We start from the raw sequence: 23,788 nt of genomic DNA, 5'->3' as shown, positions 1-23,788 counted from the left end.
ATATTGTTTTTGTATTCGAAACAGAAAGGGGGTGTGGGGCGCGCAGGACGCATGCTCGCTTCTCTCCGCATCCGGGTACCTGCCGTTTACTGTGTGGGTACGGAGGCGGGAAATGGCGTCCAGAGGTGCGGGAAGGACAGAGGTGAACCTCGTCTGAACAGGCAAGCGAACAAGAGCGAGCGTCAGACCGCGGCGGTCATTAAAACAGACCGTTAGACAAGAACGCGACCCCGGAGCTTTGTCTAGTAAGTAATTTCCTCAGTACGTCCGGCGTGTGGGAGATTATCCCCGCTGTAACTGGCCGTCCGTACGCCTCGGTCCGTAATGTTTCCCTTGCGGTTCGCTAGAACCGTAAACACGCGGATACACGGTCTATAAACGAACCGTTCCCGCGCTTTCTTTTTCCGCTGGCTGTCAGTTGTTTTGAGTGACGCGAGCGGCTGCTTCTTATATTGATTGACAGGACGCGACAAGCAGCTTTGCTTATGAATGCTTGCATTTCTCTAGCGCAATGTTCACAGTTTCTGGTGCTGCTCGGGTCCATCGTCGCATTTGTGTTCTGGACAGAGTGCAGATGCGTATTAAAGCGGTTTCTAACGGAGTCACGTTTCGTTGAAATCAACTTTTAAGGTCTAGCGTTAAATAAACGGCTAAAATCATTAGAAAGTTAGTCGTTTTCCGTGCAGAATGTGTTTAACGCGTGTTTCCCGCCCACTAACGTTACACTGTCTTGAGTTTTCTAGCGGCGGGATTTCAGTAGTGAAGTGTCTGGCGAGTAGTTTAGCGCTTGAAATGTATTTTCCCCGTTTTGTCACAAATGGTGACAGTCGACTGTCATTTGTCCAGATGTAAGGACAGTTGTCTGCTGTTGTTGGACAGGTTGCGAGCTGTGTGCAGTGGTGTCTCTGAATCCTTATTAGCAATACAATCCTCATGTATTGCTAATGTATTCTGTGTAATATCCAGCTATTTCACGTATGCTTTGCATTGTTTGTAAGACTTGAGCTTTGTGTCAGTGGCTGACATGGCATGTTTCTCTTTCTTATAAAATATGTTTGCTTTAAGTGCATAGGCTGGCTACTTAAGTAAGGGTTGTTGTGGAAAAGGTCAAAGGAGTCAGATGGATAGTTTTATATTGAAGTCGTTTTGATCACTTTAGGATTTTTAATGTCATGCTGACGATTTATCCTGGAATGTAGGTGCATTATTAAATATTACTGCTATTACATCTGTTGACGTAAGGCTGCTATGGCTTTTCTTGTGTAAGAATAGTATTCGGTCCTCGCTATTGTGAGGTAGTTGTCTTGGCATGGTTGTTTGAGGCAACGGATGAGTCACCATTTTTGATGGTCAAATTGGCCCTAACTCCAGACAGTTTCTGCATATCTCATGTTAATCTTGAGTACTACCGATACGTTACATTTCACGATAGATGGGCCAGGGTAAATATATTGCTATGTATTTCGACAGGATACATATTTGCGATATACTGCAATACTTTAAATAGAAAATGTTAAAAGTAGAGCCAGAAATACAACATGCTGTGCACCACCTGGGGCCATGATGTGTGATGAACTGAGCTTTAGATCAGAGGTTTGGGTTCCCAAACTGTGGGTTGTGCCCCTCAAGTGGGTAGCACAGGGGTCACTTGGCTGTTGTGGGGCAACACAGTTAAAACAATGAACGTGGGCAGTATAAAACCCCCCTGGTTCATCTGTGCTGTAAATGCGGTGGTGTCATATCCGTGATAGCACAATAAATGTCATTGTTACTTTTTGGAATAAACTTTTTGACAAATGCATTGGAGTAGTCAAGGGACTTGATGGGTCATGACTTGCGAAGCTTGCAAACAGAATTTATTTTATATAACTCATTACTCCATGACTTATTTTTAAAACTAACACACACCCACACATCAGCTCTGAGAGCTTGAAGCGTTCTTATTAGGGGTGTAACGGTTCAAATTACTCACGGTTCGGTTTGTGTCACGGTTTCGGTTCGGTATGTGCAGGGAAAAGGGACTACTGACAAATAAAAATAAGAACAAATAATCAAGCCACAAGTAACAGCACCAATAAAACAACTGAGCAAAGCAGAAAATAAAATAAAGTAATCAAATAAAACATAACATTGCATGTACAAATTAAATACATATAAATCATAATTGAAGTTACAGAAGCAATTGAGTCACAAGCAGTGAGTGATATCAGGAAAATGCTGCTGTCGCTTTAAGAGGAGTGCAACAGATCCAGCACAATGATACTGTACACGTGCGTTGTTTTTCGTCTGTTTCGTCCATTCACTTAAGACTTAACCTACTATGTTTGTTAAGATACTTGACAAGATGGGTATGTTTACCTACGTGAATTTATCCGTTTAAGAGATTTCAAGATTTCAAAGACAACTCAATATTTGCGCCATGTCTGAGACTTGGCTTTACATTTTACATTTACGCATTTGGCTGATGCTTTTGTCCAAAGCGACTTGCATTGCATTGTACTATACATTTGCCCCCTTGGATCATATCCATGACCTTGGTGTTGCTAGCACCATGCTCTTACCCCTGAGCCAGAGGAACGCTTTCCTTGTGCAAGCTTCAGATCTTCAGCGTGCAAGCGGATTTTCTTGTGCATCATCTTGTACTTAAATGTTTAGATTGGCAAGGCTTGAATGAGTTTAATTTAAACAGCAACGTGTGCTGTTCAGGTCTCACCTTCACTCGCGCGCTCACAACACCCGGGTGACGACAGCATAAATGACTAGTCATATTACAGCATACGTCAATCCTATTGAATTTTTTTTACGTTATTTGATTTATTGTAGGTATTAAAGGGGAATCCATCGACAAACATACATTAGCTGAACTTTGTCAGTCTGTTTTACACATAATTTTTAAAGAAGAACCATATTATAAATGCGTCATCAGATTTAAGATGAGCCACGGCTACGTGCGCACCCATTGTCAACAAAACACAGACATATGACTCAGTTTCACTTACCACGTGTGGTACGGTACCATTTACATAACATCCATCTCTGATATGCTGTGACCAAACAGACACACCTCAACTTCACTCACTATATCTAAAGTAACAAGCTGCAGGCCCACAGCGCAGCCAATCTTGATGGTAAGCGGGTCTTCCTATCGCTCGTCGCTTGACGCGTGGGCGGGCTATTTCTTTCGCATTGCCGTGGGCATGCTTCTCCGGGAGAATTGCCTAATAGGGGTCTAAGAAAGTCACGTAACCGTTTTTCATATTCGAAAAAAACTTTCCGTAACCTATACGAACCTTGGGGGAATGTATCGAGCACAGAAATACTATGTCATTCGTCCAACTCGGTTTTTGACAAGTTGACCATGTCAAGCATGAGAAGACAGCACGTTAAACCATGTAAAGAAGTCAGAAAGCATTAAACGCCATTGCACATCCCCTTTAAGGAAAACAACTGAGAAGAATTACCAGCTCTACCTTTGTCTCCTCTTCTACCCTACTGTTTCTTTTACTGTCACTCATTCTCTCACCATTTCTTTCCTCGCTTGTGTTTTGCATGCTTCCATGCTCGAAGTATCTCTTTGTCTGTCTCAGGGTAACACCTGCACACTGCTGCCGTGCTGCTGCAGAAGGGATCTCAGTCTCCCTGCCTTCCCCCAAAGTTTTTATATATAGCTATATTTTTTATGTTTAGTTGATTGTGCATAGTCAATATCCATGTTTAAATGCTGTCAATGGTTTTGAAAATACGGTAAACATTTAAAATAAATATCAGCATGGGGTAGAGCGTCATCTCTGCCCCGACGCATTGACTGTCAGTGTCTGGCGGTAAAGTCTCTTACATGTCTGATAGTAGTGGTCTCACCTGACATTTTTCTTCTTTCTAAATATACTGGTGAGGAACAGGGTCAACATTTTTAATCCATTCTTATGAACTTGACCACACGTTCACATAGTGGTATGCATTGGAGCGTGAGCACCATGCTAGCTCAGATTCCATGGGAAAGAAGTGAAAATGTTTGCTTGCGGTGTAGACAGAATGTAGGATGATAAAGAATCAAACTTGTTGTAGATTTGTATGTTTTGTATGTAGCTTGTGAAACCAGGCATCGCTGCACACTTTCAATATGGCCTTCTGTGCTCCGGTAGGGCTGCACGGTTAATCGCATTTTAATCGTGATAATGATTTATGCTTTAATTAATTAAACACAACCGTTGTGGTATAAATGTTTTAAAAGAACATGTTTTTTTTACCACTCGATTTGTAACATTTTAATACTTTTTTATTTGCAACAGACAATCATGAAGGGTGAGCGATAGTTATGATTTATTCCCCCCAAAAAATGGAGTAGCAAGGTTTCATTCCGAAGGTCACAAAATTAAAATTTGGGGGCAGAGTGTTTAGATCAGGGGCCTTCAACTTCTTTTCTTTGAAGGACAGATTACAAAAGTATAGAAAGGATGAGGGCAAGTTTGTACCATTTTGTATTTCGGTTATTTATTGCATTTTGTTTCTTTTTATACTGTTTTTGTAGCTGTTACTTATAAGTCATATACTAAAACATGCACACAAAAATTGCATCCAGTATTTGTGCCTTTTTTTGATGTTTAATTAAAAGGGATAATATCTTTTTAATTGTATTTTATATTCATCAATGCGTAAGTTTACCCAAAAATGCAATAGCTGTTAATTTACTCACCCACAGTCCCCCAGTACATCCGATATTTGGGTGCCATTATATTTTCAAGAAGATATTTATGAAGATATTTGGTTGAAATAATGAAAGTCAAATCAATGAAAGTCAAAAACCCTAATACATTCAGCGCAAAAGTTATTCCTGCACCTTGTGACGTTATGCTGGTGTCTTATAAAGCGAATCAATTGATTTGTGCAAGAAACAGGACGCAATTAATGCATTCATGTCCCCTACGCACTTTGAAGGGCAGATCCTTTATAGTTCTGGAGGTTTCTCGTAAATATAGCTGTAATTTCATACATAATCAATCCAGTGATAAAAACAACATCGGTTTGTTTTGTATTTCTTTTTCAAACTGAGTAAACGTAGGCCTATATTTATACAGAGGATAGGCCCCTCAGTCTTTGACTGACAAACGCATTTTTTATTAATATTTTGCCAATATTCAATAATATATGACCAAAATGTGCGCTGTTATTCACACTAGCCTCCTTTAATGTTTAACCAGAAAGTTTGTTTTGAAATGCTTTTATCTCATACAGTATGGCACAGAATTACACTTGTGGTTTTCCCGGGTCAAAATGACCCGACTTCTATAGAGAGCCTTTAAGTCACTCAATATGCAATATCACCACTAAATATTGGATTCAATCTTTTTTCAACTTGTTTTCTTTCAGTTAATACTTGTTTTGTGTTTCTATTGCGAACTGATTAATCATATGCTTCATTGACCCGGGAACACCTAACAAGGTTCAAAAAAGCACTAAAAAGCAACAAAAAAAGACATTCTCTTGTTAGAAGAGGTAGTTATAGTCTTTGTGAACAAGGTCACCAAATTCCAGTCCAATCCAATAACATTAACTTAAGTAAAAAATTATTCGGTTCATTTTATGAGAGTTTAAATATCGGCCTAGTGCTTGTGTTGACCGATACTGAGGTCATTACTGTTTCTTGTCATCCTGTATATATATCTATAAAAGCTGGATGGTGTTAAGAAAAGAGAAGAAAAAGCTAATCAGATATGTATGTTAGCTTCTTTTATGAAAGCATGTTGAAGGTACAGTCAGGGCTGAGCTTGGAGTCAGGCCTGACAGATCACAAATACTGGAGCATGTTTGTGTCCAGTTGTTTACACAAGCAGACTTTGGTGAGGGGTAACACACGACCGAACACTGTTGTTAATTTCAGGATTATTTTCACCCCGAAGTACAAGTACATTGCTGTCTTCAAAAAAAGAGAGGGACACTTTCTTTCCATCAGGAAAACATTAGTGGTCCCCCCCTTTTCTCATCTCTCAAGTTGATTTGTACCCCTTTTTGTTTCTCTTTTTTAACAATGTTAAGGAGTGAAAAATATTCTTGCATTTAATGTATCGCTAAACTTCATGTTTCATTAGTAGGTATGAATACATTTTAAATCCGAACCGTAGTCCCTAATGTTTAATCCTTTGTATTGTGTTATTTGTCTGGTCAGTGTTCGTCTGTGTTAGAAATTTACAAGGTGCTTGTAGTAGACAATGCTTTGTTGAGGAGGTGCTTCAGCTGTAATGATAAACCTTGTTGGAGGAAATGGTTTCTTGAATACATCCAGATGTCTGTGGCTAGCACTCTTGGCGGAATTGTTGCACTTTGAAATCATAGCAAAGCACTCTAACCCATTTAAGACCATCAAAGAGCTATCATTCATTTACCTGTGTATGAGAACCAGTGACCATAGGTGGAGAAGCTTTTCAAGGTCATTGTCATTTGCGCAGAACTTAAACTTGGTTTGAGTTATCACGTCCTGTGTTACTTTTTCTGTGCGTTTCTGTTTTCTTTCAATTGTTGAAAGGTAAACTTCTTTGTCTTTTTTCTCTCCACAGTTTTACATGTAACACAAAACAAAATGAGGCTGAGAATGCGCAAGGCTTCTCAGCGGCCAAACCTCGCTTGCAGGCCCCTGCCGGCCCGGACCAAACGCAAGCACTCTGAGATGGAGTGTTCAGGTGAAACAAAGGGACTTCTCTCCAGTATCAAGAATTTAATCCATGGAAATTCTATCAAGGTGAGCCTAAAGCAACCTCTCTCATTTTTTTTAAGAATGGCACATCCAGATTTAAAGATCTTTTCTAGGTTTAGATCAGTCCAGCCCTAAGGGTTAAAAACGATGAAAAGAAGATAAAAGGTTTATGAAAACTAGAATGAAACAGTGCCTATGTACTATTTAAAGCAATTATATAATGCACTTTTGCCTAGATTTTGTTATTTTGCTTTTGCTGAGGTGTACTAGTTGTACTCTTACTTGATTAAAAATGCTTTTTTACATGATTGTCGCACCTTTCCTTCCACAATATATCTAATATTCTTAGTTTTGGTGTCTGTATATTTTTCTGAAACGCTCTGTCCACTCTAATCCATCAAACATCCCAACCACAAGTTAAACCAAAATAAAAAGTACATACAAATGTTTATGTTCATATGTCCAGTCAGTAACAATGACAGGTGCATGGAAACACTGTTTTTCACTTACTCACTCATTCACAAATACGCTGAGGTTTAGTCATGCATGTGCTAATTCTGCTGCTCACTGAACAGAGAAGATGTCAAAGCGAGACATTTTTTCACTCACTGAAAGCTAATGTTTTTCCAAATTGTTGCTTGTCGCTATGAACATTTCTACAGAAAAAAGTCTGTGAACACCACAACACTGGTTTATATCTGTCTGAATGCCTGTGCACGACACGGGGGTCTCAGTGAGAGACGGATGAATGCTTTGCAGAATGAGATCCAGAAACAACATTAGAGATCGCTGTGTTATTCTAGTGTAAAACTATGGCGGAAACCCTGCATCCGTTCGTGATCATGTTGCGGCAGGGGTGGTACCCTCTAGTCACTCACAATCTTGTTCAGTCCATTTACGATCACGTCTGATATAAGGAAATTATTACTAATTTAAATGTAAATTAGATGCTACCAGCTCAACAAGATGGAGAATTACAAGTTGCCCCTTGCCCCTTTTACGACCCTTTTACAGGGTCGTAAAAGTTTTAAAAGTTTAAATAAATTAAGAGAAAATTAAGGCCCTTTAAATCGTATAGTTTTAGATCAGCTTGGAAAATGGCATTTATTTTGTATCATCCTTTCATATTTGACCAAAGAGGTCATATCCAAAGGTTTGCCTAAATTTAATCATTGCATATGCAAATAGTTTACACCCGGTTGTTAAACAACATCGTTGACTAATGGGGTAATGCAAGTTTTCATGCAAATGGGGGGAGGATAAGGAGTTGGAACCATAGCTGAGGGCCGTCTCTGGGAAAAACCGTGAGGTGTATTGCTCTGTCGGAAGGCGATTATCATAGCCTCGTTTCTCTTTCTAATAAACCTTGCATTGGGTTAATCACTCAATTCTCTTGTGCTTCATTCCCACCCATCTGAATTATGATGCATTAATAAGGCGTTATCACATACTTAAACTGTTTAGTTGTGCTAGCTTACAATCAGTATATAATAAATGGTAATTAAAGTGTCGCCAATTTAACCGATTAAAACTTGAAGTGGCAGTGAGGTCTTAAAATGTATGGAAATATTCTTAAAAAGTATTACATTTATCTACATGATTCCTGAATACCCTTCCGCATAGTAATCCATCTAAAATGACGCCGTTCAGATTTTTCCGTCGCTGGTAAAAAACGATCCGTCAATGACTTCAAATTTTCACTAGGGTACTAGGGAGACACCAAATCGATTTCCTCTGCCTTACAACTCCATAAATATGTTTTCTGTTTAACAAGGTCTCAACTAATAATTAGCATGTATAAAAAGAACAGCGTCGCAGCAACACTAAAGCAAGCAGTTCAACCAGGCCTTGTCTTAAATCTTTGCTTATTCCTCAAGCGCGAATTATTTTCATGAGGAAATTGTGATGTTTGATGTACTGGAAGAAGCGTGTTGTAGTTATCCCTTTGCAGTGTGGTTTGTAACATTTCACACTAAATAAAAATTCCACTAAAACATGTTCCTTAAAATTTTCTGGTCAAGATCGGTCCATGGGTAAATACACCTGCTCTGGATTGTTGTTTTGTCAGGAACCACTGTGAACTAGTGATGTGTGACTAATTTGACAGTCTTTTAAACAAACATTTTGTAACCGTGTAGTCGATTAGTCTAAAACTAAGAAGGCGGTCCCAGAAGGTGGTCCAAAAACTTTGAGTTGGGCCTAATACATTTTAAAGACAAAAGAATGTTGGCTCTTAATCAAACAGTTTATATCTAATATTTAATGTATTTAATGTATTATATTTGTGTATTTCAATGATGTTTAATGAAAAAAACATAGTGCTTTTTTAATTGTCACAATTTTAGTAGCCTACAAGTTATAATCAGGGTAGGCCTATAGCCTATCAATAAACAAGATAGCTTACATTATATCATGTTTTTATTATGTGTAAAGCAATGCAATGTGTGTAAACAGAAAAGCAAATAGAAGGCACAAATATAAGTACAGAACACGCTGCAGATGAAAGTCGGCTCAATGTTTGTATTATATTACTCAAACTTTGAAAGGGCACACAAATAACAGTGCTAGGTGATCATGTTTATTCAAGAGCTTTTTTTGTGATAAACGTTATAATCAAAGACATTCAATCTAAGACAAGTTCTGTGATTCTCATCTCAGTTTTATTGTGTGTGCTCAAGATGCATTCACAGCATTTACAGCTCATTCTGCCATCAAATAACGTCAAACCAGTGCATTTTTCATATAAAAATATTGATATTTATTATTAAGTAATTATTAACATAACTGTATGTAGCTTTAGATCATTATCTACTTTTTCGTTTTATGCATGCATTCCGCACTTGCGTCCGCATTTTCTGCATCGCGTCAATAACAATCCAATTCAGTATGGTTATGCATGGATCCAGTGAAATTATTATTATGCCACTTTAATATGACATAGTTTGTGTAAACATACCCGTTTTCCTCCTTCAAAACAACCCCACAACTCGCATTTCAAGTGGTCATTTCTGAACGTGCCGCAATTGGCACAAAGGAAACGCAAGCTAGATCTGACCTAAAATTAAAACAATTGGTTCCTGATACACTTTTAAAGACCATTTACTTCTTTTTTCAAACATATTGTTCTAGTATGTAATTTAAAAGGGTTTAAAATGAAACATTAACATCAAAGTCATTTTCACAAACTTTAATTACAAAAAAAACGATTATATGTTGTCTTTTATACAATGTGAAATGTGTTGGCTTGCTTTGTTGTGTGAAACTTGTATTGAATGTTTAAAAATCTTTAAAGAACCATATAGCCACTGTTGGGAATCACTTAAATGTGGGCCGGTTCACTACACAAGATCAAGCACATTTACAAAACATACAAACAGTAATCGACTACAAACAAATCAACTCTTGAGGATCCTTGCATTTTGGAGCAAATTGTTTCCTTTGTGTTGGGGTTGCAGATCAGAAACAAATAATGTAGAATATATTTTATTTTAAAAATATTTACATAGTAATCAGGATTTTTATTGGTAAATTGAAGGCTTTTACTGGGAACCACTGCTTTAGATGATCATGGCTCAGAAGGTTCTAGGATGCAATGCAAGCAGAACCTGGTGTCATATTCCCCCAGGAAAAGCATGGTGGAATGCCGCTGCTTGTCTGAGGAGCTCAGTCCTGTTCTAATTTTAGCTGTGGTTCCACAGTGCTCGCATAATGACAGTAGGTAGAGTTGGCTTTGCTGCAGGAGAACTAGCGCTTCAGAGTATAGACAGTATTATGTTTAGGAGACATATTAGGTTCTCTGGTTCCCCCCATTCTTTCCACAGAAAGATTTCCCATATGGCCACAAGATATAGTTGACGATTTTGACAGTCTGGAATGCGTCCAGACTCGCATATCTTTTACAAAACAATCACACTTTATTTATTATCTTAACTAGACTCAGTTTGATACTGAGATCGAATTTTATAAAGCTATTTTAATAACTGGAAAGCATATAGCTAATATATATATTTTTTATATTAATTTGTTCATTTTAGTAACTAATTCTCATTGTTTTCAAAATGGGTAGTATGGACAAAAGTAACCTTGAACATATTATAGCTAAGTATGAAGTCAATGTTGATTTTTTTCAGGTGAAGCAGGAGATCCCAGCAAAGAGGAATCGTTTAAGCTGCGAGCTGATCACTTCCACCCCACAGAGAAATGACCTATCAAGGAAAAGCATCCACAGAGCTCGTAGGAGAAGCTCCATTAATGGAGGTGAGTCAGAGGTGTCCCAACCAATGTAAAGTGATTTTCTGCCCTAAAGCAGGGGTTTCCAAACCTTTTCATTCATGGACCCACCTCGGCCGGTATGATCTGTCTCAAGGCCCACCTACATGATGGGGAAAGTACACAAGAGAGAAATGAAATATACAATTTCTTTACAGATAAATGCAGTTTCTGGTGAAGTCAGTGTGTATATTAAAGATGATTTCAGTCAAATAACATCTAATTTAATGTTAAATTGTGCGAGTGGCACACTGTGTCGCTGCAGGACTCAGAACAGTGTCTAGAGCTGTTGCGGACTGCTGCAGGCGCTGGTGTGTGTACACTCAACATGTTCATTTTTACAAACAATGGTGCTACACTGTGCGGCTCGACGCATCCGGTGTGTGACCCCCTTTAGGGTGACATTTCTTGATTTTCAAAACAAATATCAGCAAAGCTAAAATGCTAATGACCTAACTCTTTAAGATTAAATTGTAAATTTAGTACACATGAGGCCACTATTATAAGATTTGACTCTTGCCCGAGGCACTTGTCAAAGTATATAAATGGCCCTATAAAGACCTCTACCCCATAGTCCCTAACCCTCCCACTGTATATTATAATAGCTATAGTATAACAGACCAATATAAAATCCAGAGATTTATTTTTAATTCCATTCCACTAACAGATGCTTTTTCTCCTCAATTGTTTTTTGGTAGCAACAACAAACCATGACACAAGTAAGCCTGTCAGGCCTAATAGGAAGTTGGAGGACTCAGACGAGGTTGTGAGCAGTCCACCCCGTACCACCCTGCTTGGAACCATCTTCTCTCCTGTCTTCAGCTTTTTTTCACCAGCAAATGCAAATGGTGAGATGAGAAACCACTGAACTTAAGACTATAACTGTCTACCTATACAAACCAGAATAATAGCATTCCAGATGTTTTACATATTTAGTAAGGTGATCCTGAGTGAAAGAAAACCAATGGAACTTTTATCCCAATGCATTAAAAATCTAAAAATCCTGTTCTCCGTCACATCAGGCTCGGATTCACCAGGCCAGGCAGTGGAGGCAGAAGAGATTGTAAAGCAGCTGGAAATGGAGCAAGTAGAAGAGATGCCCACCAGTACTGCCACATCTAGAGAGCCCCTAAGTGTCCCTCTCTACACCAGTGCCATGCCCTCAGCCTTCAGACCGCCAACTTCCATACACGCACCTGAGTGTGAGGACACCACTCATCCTGACCTTCCCCCTCTCACAGGTGTGAAAGACGTTACTTTGGATTAACCATACCAAAGACTAAATCAAATGCGATTGTGCTCACCTGGCATCATTTTATCTGTCTTATGCGTTTAGCTCCTGGCTCTACTCCAACAGGGGGATATGTGGACACATCTATCACTGTCCCGGCTGAAGGATCCTATGAGGAGGAGTGGGAGGTGTTTGATCCGTGAGTTCACCTGTACCCTCATTCAAGCTGAATACATAATATTGACAATATTGTTTTATTTATTATGTATTGTTATTGTATTATTGACATACATCTCATTTTTGCTTGCCAATAATTCATGTTCTTTCATCTATAAAAATAGGTATTTTATATTTATTACAAGGCTTCATTTTTATTTATGTAAAATGTTTTACAGGTATTTTTTCATCAAACATGTACCTCCACTAACAGAAGAACAACTGACTCGCAAACCTGCACTCCCTCTTAAGACTCGCAGCACGCCTGAGTTCTCTCTGGTTCTTGATCTGGTCAGTCTTAAAAATCTCTTCCTCTTCCGACTCAATCTAAGATTGTGGATGAAAGATGTTCATTGCATTTTTCCGCATTCACAGGATGAAACTCTTGTCCATTGTAGCTTAAATGAGCTGGATGATGCAGCATTAACCTTTCCTGTCCTCTTCCAAGATGTAATTTACCAGGTAAATACAAACTCTAAGCTGTCGTGTTGTGTTTCAGTAACCACTAGAGGACTCTGTATGGTCATTTTCAGAAGCAACTGCATCACCTTCTTACCCAAGACTGAAAATAACCTAATTAAATTTAGTGAGGACTCAAATTCTGAAAGAAATAAAAATCAGTCATGTTATCTGAAAGGAGGAGATTATAAAACAGTTTCTCTTAGGTTTATGTGCGATTGAGGCCATTTTTCAGAGAGTTCCTGGAACGAATGTCTCAAATTTATGAGGTAAGCTTTTGCTATCCTTTTTTCCCCAAATAATGGATGATGTTACATGGAACACTTTTGGTCCCGCTTAACATCTGTTCCTCATAGTGGACTGAAGTTGTTTCATTGTTGGCTTTTCCCCCAGATCATTCTCTTCACTGCCTCAAAGAAAGTTTATGCCGACAAGTTGCTGAACATTCTCGATCCGAAGAAACAGCTGGTGCGGTCTGTGGACTTCTTTATTTTTTCTTTTATTTGAATTTTAAATGTTTTCCTCATGACACTACCGTGTAGACAGAAAGTAAAAAATAATGTTATTTTATTAAGAAACTATAGCAGTTCTTGGTAAATGTAAATTTAGTCGAAGTGTCGGTTGTAGGGTAACCCAACCAGTTTTGTCATGGCTGTGCAGAATTGCTCCATAGGGTTTGGTTACAGTGAAGGATTGGGGTGGATGGAGAGGTTTGCTCTCTAGCAAATGTATCTCCACACTATCCTCCGGTGTCAAGTCTTTGCTTTGGATACATTATTCATTCATGCTCTGGAGATTTATTTCGTTGTTCTTCTCTCTCTTTATGTGTTTGTGTGGGTTTCCAACATGTTCTAGGCACCGATTATTTCGTGAGCATTGTGTCTGTGTACAAGGAAACTACATTAAGGATCTAAATATTCTTGGACGTGATCTGTCCAAGACTATTATTATTGATAACTCACCTCAAGCCTTCGCTTATCAGGTGAGTTGTCCAGTGTTACCTCATCCAAATTTCCCTCAATCCCTACCCAAACTAATTTTGAGTAATGTTTCACATTTAAGAAAAACAGTTTCTGCAGCCCTTGTGTTTCACCCACAGCTTTCCAATGGAATTCCAATTGAAAGCTGGTTCATGGACAAGAATGACAATGAGCTTCTGAAGCTTGTTCCTTTCTTGGAGAAGCTGGTGGAATTGGTATGCCGGCACAGTGTTGCTGTTGTTTCATTTCTTTCTGTGTCAGTTTTCATTAGCCATTCTGAAGCAGGAAAAGTTGGTCATGAAACTTAAAAGTTAATTACCTAGACTTCTACATAATAATTGTATAACTTCTAGCGTTTTTTTAAAAAAGATTGCATCATAAAGTTGTAGGTTTTATTCCCAGAGAACGCATTAAAACATTTGAAAAGGGATCCTAGAACTAAAAATTTAATTTTGTAATATATATATATACATGAATTGAGTGTGTAAATGTCTTGTGTCTACAGAATGAGGATGTGCGGCCACATGTCCGTGAGCGGTTCCGGCTGCATGACCTCCTTCCCCCTGACTGAGTGCTTACAGTGGGATGAAACAAAACAAATGCAGATATATGCTTTGGCTTTTTGCCATCACTGTTAAAAGTAATCTTTGTTCCCCACTTTTTAACTATTATGATAACAAAACAAAAGTGTTGATTAATTTTCCCCACCTCTGTGCAATCAGAAGGATTTAAAGTGGTTGTTTGGTATCTTTAGTTTGATCATCCAGTACAAGGTAATGTGTAGCAGTCAGAAAGAATCATGATGTCTTTTGGTGCCGCCATTTTGCCAATTTTAGCAGGAATGGCCAGAAAGAAAAGAATAGCTTTTTGTCAGAAGTTTCTGTGTTAACGTAATTGTTTATTTTCTGGCATTTTAACATCTTCAGAATGCATTCCTCTCCACCTGTATGTTTTTTAGGGGTTGTGTTTTTTCAAATCAGTGGTTTTCAGCTTCTTCCAAAATGTGTTCATTTCGCCCAAAACTTTTTGTTAATCTAGTAACCTCCTATTCTTGAATGTTGTTTGTTTTCACAGAGCTCATTGGACTCATTATTTTATATAAGGCATTACTTAAAAGAATGGGTTAAACCATAGTGATGGCTGTTTTAAAAAAAATGGGTTTGCAGCGAGTATATTCTTAAATTCTTGAAATGAGAAGTTCCCATGTAAAGGTTGAAAGTCCAAAAGGTTATTTCTCCACAGATGTTTATTAACCTTAGTCAAAGCTAATCTAATCAGTTAGTAGCACCCATCTGTGCTTTTAGAAACTAGGAATGTTATTCATCATCTACTGTTACATTTTTATAACGTTATTCATTTTGTATTCAATTTTTTTATGTTTAGCCAGAGTAATTTGTTGTTGTTATTTACTGGTGTTCTTTGAGAGATATCACCATAAATACATTGCTTTAGTGTTAGATATGATGCACGTGTTTTCATGTTAAATATAGGAGCTAATGTAGCATGACCCAGAGCTAATCTGAACTGCAAAGCCTGTAATAGCCCTGTTTATAGCACCAGCATAACAACAGCAAGCATCATCGCTGTGGTTTAAACCAGACTGCCTGTAGTTCTGTTTTCTTCTATAATGGGATTCTGTTTTTTTTTAAGATGTTAAGCATTATGAAATATTCTTCTAAATGAGTGAGTATATATGAGTCTGGGGAGGATTGAGAGTTGAATATACTGCATAGAGTTTATTCTTCTCTTCATTCCAGAGGTGATGCTTCAAACTGAGTAATACGAGAGATCAAACTTCAGTGCCATTTAGGGTGAGTAAAGCGGGGACGGGCTAGTTGTATTCCCTGCCGTTTTTCTGGCTCATGCTCTGTTATGTGTGTATTTATATCAAATATGTTCACTCATGCCACTGGTGCCATTTTTATGCTCTTTGTTAATGGGTCTTAATGGACAATCACTGATTACATCGTATGTCTACTCTACATTGTGACCCTTAAAGTAATTGTTTGCTGCATCTTTTCTTGTAAATTGAGGCCTTTTGGTTCAACTGTACTAAAATATATTTTTGGAAATGGTATTACTCTACATAGTAGACGAATGGATGTGCCCATTTATTGTTTTAGTGCATTCTTAGTTTTTTTTTAAAACCTACAATTTCTTGGAAGGTCCTGCTGTAACTTTGGTACTTCACAATGTACAGACAGGTTTTTTCTGAGTCCATTAGCACTACCAAGCACTATATTTTTCTCATGTGAAAATAGACTTGGTAAAATGGTTATACATCGGCATACATTAAGTATTATACCCAACTTTTGTTTTATAAATGCCTTCTTCCTGCATTCTTCCTTTTTTGAGGTAGTGTGCTAAGTCCAGAATGTTATCTCAAATATTGGGAGGCAGGGGTTGCAACTACCCTTAGGTCCTGGCACTTTCTTTAAAGACAGAGAGCTATTTTGTATGATTGAAAAAGAGCGGAAGTGTATTAAATGTTTAAGGTTCGTTTCATATGTACAACCAATTCATTGTAATGTGCTTTACTTTTTGTACAACGCATATTGTACTAAAACATGCAGTTTCATGAAAAAAAGCAAAAGGAAATCTTTTTGTATTTTTGATTCTTTGTATTTTAAAAGGCATGTCACATCTATTTTTCAAAATGTATTCATTTTTTAAATGTATCAGTTTTTGTATTGTATCAATGTAGTTAGCACAATCACTGAACATTCTAAGCATGTAAAGGAAAAAGCCTGCTATGTAAGAAAGTCAACATTTTGATGAAGGCACTTTTTGCAGATGAATGTTTTGTTTTGTTTTATACTTCTAAAACCATGCGGTTTGTGATTATCCTTGACCTACATTGGCCAAACACTCTTGGTCTAAAAGTCATTTCCTGAAACATGATGTGTTATTTAAGATTGCTCAATAATTGAAAAAAAGATTTGGTAAATTGCATGCTCTTTTATTTTATGTAAAAACATGTTGGTTACTTAAGAATGAATTGTTGTATTTCATGTATTTTTCCGATACTTCGTTTTACCATCAAATGGTGTGTAATATCAAGGAGATTTTATGGATATGACTTGTGTTGATTTTTGCATACATGGCATCTTGTAAAGGCAGTTTAATGCAACCTCAAAAAGTGACTGTCATTTAAACAAGAGCTGTTGTGGTTAATGGGTTCTAAAAGAGCCAAGGTCTTACTCAAAAATATTCATGTCAGAGAGGTTTTATGGGAGAAATCAGAAATCGGACAATTATCTGTAATATCTGAAAGTCATTTTTTAGACCAAAACGAGTTCATATATGGTTTCCATTTCGGGACTAAAAAGCATATATAAAGTTTAGTTTGTAATATTTGATACATTGTATGTTTTGGCCAGTATTTTTTATTTAAGTGGTTGAAACACAAGCGCTTGTTACCCTGATGCGCACATGACACCGCGAGCTGTGCCTGCCCATCATTGTACTTCCACCTTCCGCTGACGTTCGATTGATGCTGACAGTGAACACGACCTGTTAATATTTCAGCACTGTCGGCTGAGTCTTTACGCCCAAATCCGGTCCCTGTATTTCTTGGTCTCCGTTTCGCACCTTTTTTATACCTCTGTTTAATTTGACGATTGATGCTGGATTGAGTTGCAAGTTGACACGGCAGCCGTGATAGGACAGGAACAGACACGAAGTCCAGTCATAAGAAAGCAAAAGAGCAAATATTTCACGACATAGTTATAACGATATGTTTAGAAATCAACAGAAAGTTTACAGTTGTATGTTCAATGGGCTGACCATGCTTGTGTTAAATTAACAATTCACCGGGGCGACATCATTCTGAGTAAAAATGCGCTACGGGGACTGTTTGACCTTTCTCACGCTTAGCATCATTCTCGGTAAGTGTTTTTCTTCAATTAAATGGCGTTTGTTTTATTTTAAGTTTTACATGCTTTCACGTAGGCTATATGAATAAACTTGAATAGCCTACTATTTATAAATATTTTTTACAGTAGCAATAAACATTGTTATCATTTCAACATGCGATATTTACGTATGGTGAATTCAGGATGGTTACTGCATAAAGCCTACACTGCAATCGACCGCTATTCAAACTTTATTGGACCTCCAAAATGAAAATTGTCTATCTAATTAATATATAGGCTATCAGTAAATCAGAGTTATTGTTTTGATTTTAATTTAGTTTAACTAATATTCTAAACTAGCTTTTTTGTTTTTGGTCATTTTAGTTAAAAGTTTTAGCAATTTCGGTCATTTTATATATATATATATATGTTTATGTTGCTATATAATATTAATAATTTTAGTTTTTGATTATTATAATTTTAGTGCTTTGAATTTATTTCAGTTTTTTAGAGGTAACATAATTTTTTCTTTCGTTAAGTTTTACCGATAATTTGTAGGTCAATATTTGATTTGATTTCAATGAACAGAATTATAGAGATAAAAGGGAGTGGGAAAACACATTATAAATACTGTATAAACAAATTCTGGAATGCAAATAGCAAATAAACAGGGAACAATGTTTGTTGGAATTTTTGAAGTTTGTCTTTTAAGAATTTAAGAACAGATTAGTTTGAAAACTTTGAATCATACACAAACACTGTACTATTGACATTTCCTTTTTTTAAAGGGATTGCATCAGGTGATTCAAGAAATCCCTCAAATCCCAAAACCATCATGAGGCAGATCTCCAAGAGTGATGATGAATTAGAGAGGAACATGAAAGTTTTAATAGATAACATCAGATCCTTGTCAAAAGAAGAGCAGAGAAAAGAAGCCCGATCAAGTCTTCATGAACAGAGCATGAACAGAATTGTCGTCGGTAGAACTAACCTAGATATGTATTTAACAATATTTAATAGTTTATACTCAATATATCACCCAACGCTGGTCAATAGTTTCATTGACACACTGCCTCAGGCTTTAATTTGTATTTTAGCGGACCGACAGCACTGTGGGTGGCAGGGTGATTTAGCCAGCAGTGTTTCATCTGCATTCAATGCACAGATACTGTCTTTGATCTCCTCTCTTAAAGCTCAAACCTGCACACCAGCATTCAATCTGCGTATGGCGGACTCCACCATAACTCAGTTAGCCTCTGTTCAGGAGATGCTAACAAATGCTTTGTCCTCAGGCCTTCCAAATGATCTATTGTCGGACAACTTTATTGCTTTTTATAAAAGTTTGATGGACATGACAATTCCTCCTGTAATGTTATTCATGTCTGATATCATGCCAAGTGTTCTTCAAAGTCCAGTGAATTTTTTACAACTAGGATTACAGCTTGGAATTAAAACCCCTACGAGTGAGAATTGTCAACAATGTATGTATTTATATTAAATGTTTACATTACAGTTAGTTCCTTTCTGGTCAATAAATAATTCGTCTTAATTTTTCTTTTGTATACAGGTGACCTGAAACAGCTTATCATGTGGTATGTTATTAGTTCTTTATTTAATTATATACATTATATTAACATTAATACATAACATTACAGTTAATGAATTTGTATTTTTTATTTATTTATATATTTTTTTCGACTTTACATATGCCATCAGTCAGATCGGTATTAGCTAAACTGATAGCAAGTAATGAGCAATATAACCTAAAATATTGCAAGTGTTTCAACTTGAAGCGTTCCTTTTATTACAAAAAGGCTAAAGTTTGAATGAATGTTTTTCTTCTCTTCTCAGGGGCATGACTCATAATGTGAGCTGGTCCTTTGGACAATCAATTCTTGATATTTTTTTGGGTCCTGCATCTTTTCCCTGCAGTTACCCAAGTCCAGAATGCCAGACGTCCGGCAGTGTCGAGTTTGGTCGTACAGGCACACCTTCTGTAGACATTCCCGCATCCCTTCTAACCTGCGAACAACAACATTTTAATCAACTCAATGAAACCCTTTGTGCAGAAATTTTCTCAACAAGGTCTCAGGAATCTTATGTCCTTTACCAGATGTGTCAAGCTCTCAGTACGCTCACTCCAACTGAGGTGACACAGGTCTGGAAGAACGCATGTCACATCATCCAAGACATCGTCTTACCTCTCATGAAGCCCTGTGATGAAAGCGTCACCACGAAATCAAGTCAACGCAGCACACGGTCTTTCCTAAGCCTTAACGAACTTGTCTGCGACTACTACAACTGGACTGTTGCTGGTGCTGTGGACCCAGCTCTGGTCACTATGTGCAGTGAAAACGATCGTGAGGCGTTCATTACCGCTGTGTGTAACAATGATAACATTATGCAAGTGCTGGTCAGCTATCCTAGTAATTCTTGGGTGTGGGAATACTGCGCAAACTCATCTGACACATACGTAGTAAACCTGTATTGTTCATATAGCACCTGGACTGCTGAAACAGTTGATCCGTCCATAGTGACATTCTGTTGGAATAATGACATGGAACAGTTGGAGCGTTATTTGTGTGAGAGTATGGAATTCTTCATGATTGTGTTCTCTAATGAAGACAACAACTGGTTAAAGCCCAACTGCTCCGAACCACCACCAGAACTTAACATAAATGCTCTCGTAGCTGAATCTTGCAAATACTCTGAATGGAGCAATACACGAGCGGTCACCGCCATTCAGATCTCCCTGTGTATTCAAAACGACGAGAGTCGATTTATTAATACAGTCTGTGCAAACAGCTCATTTGTAACTGCGTTTGCGCTTAACGGTGAAAATGCTTGGGTTGAACAGTATTGTACTTTCGCTGTCAGCAATCCACCTACGAGCCCACCAATAATCTTCACTGAGGCCTGGTGTGATTATAAAAAATGGATTGAAATATCTGTGGATCCCACTGTGGTCGCTCTGTGTTGGCAATACGACCAGATAGGCTTCCGTCACAATGTCTGCTGTGGCGTGCAGCTGTATGAGCAGTTGACTCTGCATCATGACAATCAATGGCTGATTCGAGAGTGCTCTGATAATGACACTGTCAACACGCTGGCACAAGTCTGCATCTATTCCGATTGGAGCCAGCCAACAATTGTAGATATGGCCGACCTTGCTCTCTGTGCCGATCTCGACACAAAAAATTTCACCCGGAATGTATGTGCCAATGTCACAGTTCTTCATAATTTAATGGCTAATTTAGAGAACACCTGGTTACTGGAACAATGTTCAAACCTGACAGGAAATGGGAGTAGCCTGATGGGTTTCCAACCAGCGTGGCAGTGTCAGTACTCCAGTTGGGTCTTGGTGCTTCCAGACCCTGTACTACTTGCTCTTTGTTGGGACTATGACCAGGCCAACTTTGTCTCCTTCGTCTGTGGTGACCCTTCAGTGCTCACCCAAATCACTCAAGAGGCCTCTAGCTCTTGGGTTGGCAAACTGTGTGCCACTTACGCAGGTCCACATATTACTGATGGAGGCAACTCCACTCAGCCCCAGCCGTGTCTTTTTAAGGATTTAGTTGACAGGCTGAACTGGTCATGCAGTGCAGACTTCAACTCAGTCTGCCAACCGGGTGCCAGTCAAGCCCAGGGCATTCAGCTACTGTTGCGATGTGGGCTAGAGATTCTGCGACCCCGCTTTGAGAATATCATGACTACGAAGATGGCATCGATGGTCCGGCAAACCACAAGCTTATGGGTTGTGGTACTCTTGGCTCTGGAAGAAAGTCAGATGACTACACTGAGAGTGACAGAGAATATTCGGCTCAGCGTGCTGGAGACAATGGTCGTCTACATGGAGAACGAGACCAACTTTGAAAACAAGCGTGTGATTCTGCAGTGCTTTGAGGTTGGCATTATTATTCTATGACTATAGATCTATGCAATATATTAAAGGGGTAGTTCACAAAAAATGTAAATTCTGTTGTTTAAGAAAAGAAGATATTTAAAGTTTTAGTAACAGAAAACCATTGGTCAACTTCTACACTCTAAAATAAGTAGTGCCACAAAAAATGGATCTTGGCTCATAAACATAGGGGAACCACTATCAGTCCTATATAGAACCATAATTTGGTGCTTCAGTTGTTCTTCAGCGGTTCTTTGGGATGACTGAGGTGCTAAATAGAACTGCTGAAGAACCATACAGGGTATTAACAGGTTCTAAATACAGAATCTGTGCTATATAGCACCTCGGTTAGCCCAAACAACCACTGAAGAACCACTGAAGCTGAAGATATGGCGCTATAAAGCACTGAAAGAGGTTCACCTATGATTAAGAACAAATAACCACTTTTAGTGCTATAAAGCATACTGTTATTGTATTGACACAAACCCAATGCAAGTCAATGGAGACCAATGGTTTTTGGATACCAACATCCTTCAAAATATATTTTGTGTTCTGCAGAAGAAAGAAAGACATACAGGTTTTCAATGACAGAAGAATTTTCATTTTTGGGTGAATATATTAGGAATAGGCCATGCCATTGTTTTCTTAAGAGATTTTATTCCCATGGTGAGTAACAACATACTGTGTGAAACAGTTTTAAAGGTTTATCTCATTAATGAAATGCATCCCTTAACCAGGTTCATCAGTGTTTTGTAACTGTGATCTAGCGTGATCTAATCAACATGAGGTATAGGGTTTTTGACCACGTCACTGTATAATCTGAATCTCTTCCTTAGCATGCAATATTAACTTCTGAGTCATTGTATTTGTCTTAACTATGTGATACAAAAACCTTAATGTTCTCAGATCATTGTTCTCCTTGTTGGCATGATTATGATACCGTGGTTGTAACTGTGTATGTTTGTATTTCAGAAAGTTCTAACCAGTCTGATGGTAACAGGAAGAGATGTGGCCAGTAGCTTTTTTCTTATCAAGGTATAAACTTCATTTGTATCCTACTGCAATGTTTGTGATTGACAGTGTTCTGAGACATTTTTTTCATTTGATAATACCATTTAGTGCCAATATCCTATTTTATTTAGATGAATTTACTGTCAGAATGTCTACTGTTTTACGCATGCTGTCACATTACAGTTCTGATTATTACTTTACAGGAATATTTCCGCATTCCTCTGTCTTATCTGTGGTCAGTGCTCAGTGCAACAGACCTCACAGTCGTAAGGGAGATTCTGCAGTACTATAATAGGAACCATGTAAACTTACAGGTAAATCCTCTCAATTATAGTATGTTCAATTGAGAGTGTTAAAAGTATTAAGAGTATGTAGAGTGTTCCAGTTCAGCCAGTGGAAGGTTGATTCCCAGTGAACACATGCTGTATAAAATGTATTACTTGAATGCACTGTGGATAAACGTTTGGATTAAAGCATCTGCCACATGCAAAAAGAGTCTATGTGAACTGCAATGTGTTGTCTCGGAACATGTGTGCTGTAATGTAATTCCTATTTGTTTTGTAAAGTTATCAGATGAATACCTGCACATCATGGTATCTGTCCTTTTCCAAACCCACCTGCCCAAGGATATTAGCCTTTTTGCTGACATGGGCCTTTTGTTGGCTCTGGCTACACCGTCAGACATCATGTCAATGCCTCCTCTACAGAATAGCATCAATGCGTAAGTGACAGAAAGTTGAACCTCTTGACATTAAAGAGCACCTCCTGTTAAATGTCATGAGTGGGTTAAAAGTTTGATCTGTTTTATGCTAAATATATAAGCATTTGGAGTTGTTTAATTAATACCTGTTTTAGCACCAGATGAGTTAAGGTTTTAAATGAAACTCTCAAAAGCTTCTCTGTGCCCACACTTTTCCTAAGGTTAAGCATCATTAACCTCAGCATCAAGAACCTTTCCGTGGAGCAGCAGCAAGCATTTGGTCGATGGTTCAGTCAAAGCTTGCCTAACATTAAAGACGCCAGCTTATCGTTCATCCGGGACACCGGTAACCTGATCGCTTATCTGCCTTTCCACAGCTTCCAGTACCTGTCACCTGCTCAGGTAACAGCCTCAACACCTCCCAAAGATATCTGAACCTGTTTGGCTCCGGTTAACCCGCTGACAGCTTAAGTCAGGAA

General features: G+C 38.2%; 1 protein-coding gene across 2 annotated transcripts; it reads left to right on the top strand.

Annotated features, from left to right (window-relative positions):
• Nucleotides 1–35: 35 nt before the first annotated feature.
• ctdspl2b (CTD (carboxy-terminal domain, RNA polymerase II, polypeptide A) small phosphatase like 2b) lies at nucleotides 36–17,209 on the top strand. 2 transcript variants are annotated; one of them, XM_079457634.1, is made up of 13 exons: nucleotides 36–245; nucleotides 6,552–6,733; nucleotides 10,819–10,945; nucleotides 11,656–11,805; nucleotides 11,980–12,198; nucleotides 12,294–12,387; nucleotides 12,584–12,695; nucleotides 12,780–12,866; nucleotides 13,070–13,132; nucleotides 13,257–13,336; nucleotides 13,719–13,845; nucleotides 13,963–14,058; nucleotides 14,349–17,209. In XM_079457634.1, the coding sequence occupies exons 2-13, from the start codon at nucleotides 6,575–6,577 to the stop codon at nucleotides 14,412–14,414; spliced, it is 1,380 nt and encodes a 459-aa protein (XP_079313760.1). In that variant the 5' UTR covers nucleotides 36–245; nucleotides 6,552–6,574; the 3' UTR covers nucleotides 14,415–17,209. The 2 variants fall into 2 exon arrangements, with proteins under 2 accessions (XP_079313760.1, XP_079313759.1); XM_079457633.1 differs by having other exon boundaries at nucleotides 89–245; nucleotides 12,584–12,866; nucleotides 14,349–16,918.
• The last annotated feature ends 6,579 nt before the right edge of the window (nucleotides 17,210–23,788 follow it).

The sequence above is a fragment of the Barbatula barbatula genome (assembly GCF_947034865.1).
Source record: "Barbatula barbatula genome assembly, chromosome: 1".
NCBI classification, from domain to species: Eukaryota; Metazoa; Chordata; class Actinopteri; order Cypriniformes; family Nemacheilidae; genus Barbatula; species Barbatula barbatula.
The sequence above is the reverse complement of the archived record's forward strand: the minus strand, read 5'-3'. Positions and strand labels throughout refer to the sequence as shown.